The sequence below is a fragment of the Bison bison genome, unplaced genomic scaffold, assembly GCF_000754665.1.
Source record: "Bison bison bison isolate TAMUID 2011002044 unplaced genomic scaffold, Bison_UMD1.0 scf7180017864461, whole genome shotgun sequence".
NCBI lineage: Eukaryota > Metazoa > Chordata > Mammalia > Artiodactyla > Bovidae > Bison > Bison bison.
In genome coordinates this window covers 18,921,099-18,927,098 of record NW_011495023.1, presented here as the reverse complement: position 1 = coordinate 18,927,098, position 6,000 = coordinate 18,921,099, and the positions used below count along the sequence as shown (strand labels likewise).

The 6,000-nt window shown below is 39.5% G+C and overlaps 1 protein-coding gene and 1 long non-coding RNA gene across 3 annotated transcripts in view; one reads left to right on the top strand and one right to left on the bottom strand.

Moving 5' to 3' along the window:
- MPP7 (membrane protein, palmitoylated 7 (MAGUK p55 subfamily member 7)) overlaps positions 1–6,000 on the bottom strand; it is a 225,280-nt gene that overhangs the window by 65,272 nt on the left and 154,008 nt on the right. Inside the window, exons 6-7 of the mRNA XM_010860036.1 lie at positions 3,772–3,903; positions 682–763 (exon numbers count right to left, since the gene is read on the bottom strand). Coding sequence (XP_010858338.1) covers positions 682–763; positions 3,772–3,903 — 214 coding nt within the window. The remainder of the gene's footprint in view (positions 1–681; positions 764–3,771; positions 3,904–6,000) is intronic.
- LOC105003072 overlaps positions 1–6,000 on the top strand; it is a 178,834-nt gene that overhangs the window by 125,549 nt on the left and 47,285 nt on the right. The gene's annotated exons all lie outside the window — the stretch shown is intronic.

The following is a 6,000-nucleotide window of genomic DNA, read 5'->3' as shown; positions in this document are numbered from 1 at the left end:
TTTTCTAAAAATGCACATTACTTTCATCTTCAAAACAGTATTTTTAAAGGCTGCATGCTTCAGTAGTACTTTTGAAATCAGAAACATTGAAATGAGTCTTATAACCTTGGAAGCCCATATAAGCGAAGACCATAAAGCAAAATGAGATTTATCATTTATTTAAATAGGTTCATTTGAACTATGACGCTGGAGAAGACTCTTGAGAGTCCCCTGGACAACAAGGAGGTCAAGCTAGTTAATCCTAAAGGAAATCAACCCTGAATATTCATTAGAAGGACCGATGCTGAAGCTGAAGTTCCAATACTTTGGCCACCTGATGCGAAGAGATGACTCACTGGAAGAGACCCTGGCGCTGGGAAAGATTGAAGGCAAGAGGAGAAGGGGGCAACAGAGGATGAGATAGCTGGATGGCATCACTGACTCAATGGACATCAGTTTGAACAAGCTCCAGGAGTTGGTGATGGACAGGGAAGCCTGGGTGCTATAGTCCACGCGGTCTCAAATAATCAAGACACGACTTAGCAATTGAACAATAACCACATTTGAACATAGAGAAAAATACCTTATTACTGTTTTGTTGTACTGTCTAAATCCTGCTATCCTTTCAGTTATATACCGGAAATGTGACACACAAAGCCCACATGACTCGTCCACACCCGCCAAACACGTGTACACTCTCACCGCTTCTGTCTGCAGCGCCCCCTCTCATGATCCTGGCCACCACGATGGCCCCAGTCTGCTCATCCTTTTTAATAGTGGCTCCCTTTAAAGAAAAAATAAAATAAAATTTGTGGGTAAATGCACATACCGGGTGGTAAGAAAGAGGGCAGAAATAAGGACCTTATCTGGAAAATGTAAAAACAGCTACAAAAAAATTAAAAGGAGGCAGAAGGAACAGATATCATGTCAGGCACCTCACAAATACTCATCACTAAACACACAGTCTTCTACAGCATATATCATCTAAGGTTTTCAGCACAGTCCAAAAATTTTTGAATCTTTATTCCCTTCAATACTATGGAGTATACAAGTATCTTCTTTCCATTATGAACCTTACATTTGAATACTATTTGTTTTTTGACAGTATTTCCTCATTTCACTTTATCTTTATCCCAAGCCCTATAAGGTCATATACATAGAGAAGGTGAAGCGAATAGAAAATAAACTAGAAAACTAAAACCCAGACCACCTGACCTTTAGTTCAGCAACCCTTCTACTACAGTATTACAGTAAACAAACTCAGTGATGATAATAAACAAAATGGAAAGAAAAAAAAAAAGATCTGATACTCCTAGTTTTTATGTACTAGGATTATACTTAGCACAAATGGAGCTAACATTCTGGCAGGAGATTAGGAAATAATTTCAAAAAGAATCCAGAAATTCTTCATTTATGGGTGTTTAGAAGCAAATCAACTGAACACTTTTTGTCAGCATAGCAAGCAGAAATGGTTACTTTGAATGCCTCTTCATGACTTTCTTCCAAGAAACTGGCAGTGGTTTAGACAAACCATCTATGTCACGTTACACAGCTAGAGAGACGCACATTAGGTGGGAGCAAAGTTCACCCCCCAAAAAGAAGTTTGACAGTGAACACATTTATTTATAGCATTACAAAATAGATATTACAAAAGGATTCCTAGTTTTGTTTTCATATGCATTTTATATATGATATTTTATTTTATATGTGATAGCTATCAAATACATACCTAATAACAACAAAAAATTAAATAATCCATGCTAGGATGATTTTGTGGCATTTTAATCACCTACACATGCCCTCAAGGCTGAAGACTTGAATGAGTGCCTCTCCATGGTTATAAACCTTAGACTGTCCAATTCCTGGTATTTTCTGCAGGTAGCTTGTAGCCAAGATGACTAGAAATGTAATATTCTTACTACAACTAATTAGTGTAGTTAGATCAACTTTTACTTTAAGAATGTGTCTCCAACTGACTAAAGTATGCCTAATGATCAGAAAGGTCTAGTAATCGAAAATTGTTTATTGTTGTTCAGTTGCTAAGTCGTGTACGACTCTGCGACCCCATAGGCTGCAGCATGCCAGGCTTCTTTGTCCTCCATCTCCCAGAGTTTAAGACTATTTATCTATCTTTTATAGATGAGAAATTGCATGACAAATGGTTATGACTTGTCTAAGATCAGACAACTAGTATGTAGCAAAATCAGAACTTATCTAAGGCAAACTGAACAGACTTGCTGTTTCTAACCTTATCATTCAAAACTAATAATCTTCTGAATCCTTCTATAACCCTGTATTCATAAGGTTGTAAATATACTACTTTTGCAGATGCAGATTATCAGTTCTTCCCTCTCTGAATGTGCCTATCAGGTGCCTACATCGAGTGGTGAATAGATTTCAGGGCATCTAAGGCTGTGGGAACACTTGCAGCTGGGTCCCTTGAGACACAGTATCTGTGGGACATCAGATGCTATGGCTTTTGGCTGAGTAACTGGAAAGATGAGACTGTCCACTGGGGAACCACAGGGTGGAACAGATTCGGGGACAAAGATCGGCTGACTTTTGGACACGTGAAGACTGAGATGTCTACCAGACATCCAAATGGAGATACTGGGCAGAATGATGGACATACAAACTTAAAAGATTAGAAGAAAGAGAAATGTGACCTGGGAGTCACCGGCACACAAGTGGTTTTTAAAGTCACAGCTGGAGGGACCACTTCCAGAATGTGCAGAGAACAGAAAGTACTCGACACTTAAAGGACTTGTTAAAGGCCCTGAAATATATTTATGCATCAATATAGATAGGACCCTGGAATAGAAATGCTAGCTATCTGCTGATTCTCCTGATCCTTGGAGGGAAAACATGGACCTGAGAAATGGTGTCTCACTTTCTACAGGATACTATTAATAGCACTTAACTCAATCTTCTTTTGATCCCTACATTCCTGAATATTTTCTATTTCCATATTGCTTTCCAAACCCTTATGAGCACACTTCCTTGAAGTATTCTTAGTGCAATGTACTTGGCACGAAAATAAAATCAAAACCCAATAAAACAAGGGCACATTCCATGTGACACTGTACAAAAGCACCCCTTGGCTCCTGGTCTCATCACTCCAGCCCTTGCTTCATCATCACATCTCTTTTTGTAACTCTAACCCTTCTGTCTCCCTCTTTCACTTTAATAAGAACCATTATGATTACCTTGGTCCCACCTGATAATCCAAGACGGTCCCCACATCAAGATCTTTAATTACAAAAAGTTCCTTTTGCCTTGTAAGGCTCTGAAGATAGGACTCGACACCACTGGGGGTGTGTGGGAGGCACTGTCCCACTACCACAGGCCCTGGACATGACACAGAGCTGCCTAAATCCCGGTGCTAAAACAAATAGCTACATCTACATTTTGAACTATCAGATTCCTGGTTAATTTCTCATCACTTTAAAATCAATCTGCTTTCTAGAAAAGCCATAAGCAATTATTTTCAGTTGCACTTTTTAATCTCTAATCAGCTGCAGTTGGTGCATGTCACGTCATCTTTTATAAATGCCAACCAGTAACATTTTAAAAATGATTGCTATTTATAATCAAAAGAATGCCATTTTCTTTGGCTCTGTTTTAATTTTTATCCATCATCTCCTTTAGATGTGAATGCTCTGTTTATTTTTGAGTTTGAAGACACAGAGGAAGCATATTTTAAAGAGGGGAATAAATGATATGCACCCATCACACTGGTCTTTATCATGGTATCCACTCATAGCTGAGCATAAAAGATGGACCAAAACTCACCAGTGGTTCTCTATTTTTGACCAGGCGGATGATTTTCACCGAGTCTTCCTCATTGTCAATGTCATCAGGCATAGGAGGCAACACAGGATCATAATTCTTCTGAGCCACAGTGTCATGCACAGAGAGCAAAGCCTATCAAAGTCAAAGGTGAAAAGTGTTTAATATAAAACCCCAAACACACCCAACTATGAGGAAAATGAAATCGATGTTCTAATTGTGGCACAGCAAAGATAATAATGCAACTACTTGGAAAGAAATCCCTTACAAATTGGGCAAGGGGGGTGCAGAACAGCAGAGGCAGCCCTCCATGGTCACTAACGGACACCAAGAATCAGCATACAGCACCTTCTAAGCTGTGTATTCTCTGGTTCATCCTAGAAAGGTGGCAGCTGGGGAGGGGGTGTGTGTCGGGGGGTGGGGGGAGTTACTTTTGAAGGGAGGGAGAAAATGAGGCTATAAATACATGATCAATGGGCCAGCAGGAGACTGGGGAAACCACGCATGTATTTTTTTTTTCCTTTCCTTCTATTAGCAGAAAACACGAAAGTACTGATAATACAACTGATGAGTCTTCATTCTTCTGTGGTATTCTCACTTTTTAATGTTTGGTGTAATAGACGACTAATGTGTATTTTTTAAAAAAAAGTATTTCTAGTCATGACTGTTATGGTAGTAAAAGTTCTCAAAACAAGTGCGTTGTCACTAGAGACCAAAGGTGAGAAAAACGTGACACATCAGTATATGTGGGGTGACTGGGTCTAGACTTTTACCTGATTTGTTCCCCAATCACCCAATCAGTATGATACATCCGTTCTTCCAGCCAGAAGCTTAGAAATCCTTGAAACCGCTCCTCTCAGCTACACTCCCAACATCCAGCCCACATCCTGTTAAATCTGCTTCTAATACGTATGCTAACACTTGTTATCTTCTCTCTAGTCCAGGGCAGAAGTTGGCCGACTATGCCACCTATGTTGTAAATGAAGCTTTGCTGGAACACAGCCACACTCATTCATTGATGTATGGTCTGTTTATGTTGGCTGTCATGTTACAATGGTGAAACTGAATAGAAGCCACACACGGTTTTTACATAAAAAGCTGGCATATCCTTGGTCTAGATCATTGATGCCATCATTTTTTACCTGGGGCATTTTTACCTGGAGCCCCAACTGGTCCAGCTGCATTCACCTTTGGCTCATTTTCAAATCCATGACTCACAGTGTAGCCAGAGTGATTGTTTTGAAACTTAAAAGAGTAAATCATGTAACTGGTCTACTAATAACTCCTGTAAATCTACACCGGTTTGGGGATGAAGAATGAATGAATGAAAGTCGCTCAGTCGTGTCTGACTCTTTGTGACCCCATGGACTATACAGTCCATGAATGAAGAGCATGGGATGAAAAGCAAACTCAAACTCTGAAGCACGTTCTAGTCTTGTATTTGTCTCCAACCTTATCTTACCTCCACTGTCCTCCTCACTCAGCTTACACAACTGGCCTCTTTCTCTAGAGGAGTGACTAAAACATCTGATGTAAAAGCAGACCCCCAGGTTACTTGATCTCATAGCACCATCTTCTTTGCTTTAATACATGCTCATAACTTTTAACCACATTTATGTTATTATGTATATATTTGCTATCTGCTGAAACAGAAGCTCTTAAGAAGGCAAAGAAATGGTTTCTTTATTGACTATAAGCTTTCTTATTGACTATAATAATTCATAAGCGTACGTACTGTAATGTGAATCTTCAAAAATGTCTATGTCCCTGTAAATATCACCCAAGCAAGAAACACAACATTAACAGAACTCCAGGGGCCCCTTTAGTATGCTCCTTCCTAGTCACCATGACCTCTACTTAAATACTGCATAAATGGAATCATAAGCAGATGTTTCTTTTTCCTGCTAATAAGTGAGATTCATCCATGCTGTTACTGGTAGCCATTCTGTTTTCATTGTGCAGCACTCCAACATGTATATATTTCACAGTTTCTTTACCCATTATGCCTCTGAGGGACACTGAGGTTGTTTTCACTTTTGGCTGTTAAAGCAATTCTATTATGCACATATCTGTTGATGCATAGACAAGCTAATTTGGGTTAAGTGTATTTAAGGGTATAATGTCTGGGTCATTCAACACAGGCAGATGAGACAAACAGGTTGCTCCAGCTACACTCCCACCAGCAGCTATGTGAGTTCTAGCTGTGTCTCAGGATCCAACAGTTTACAGTAT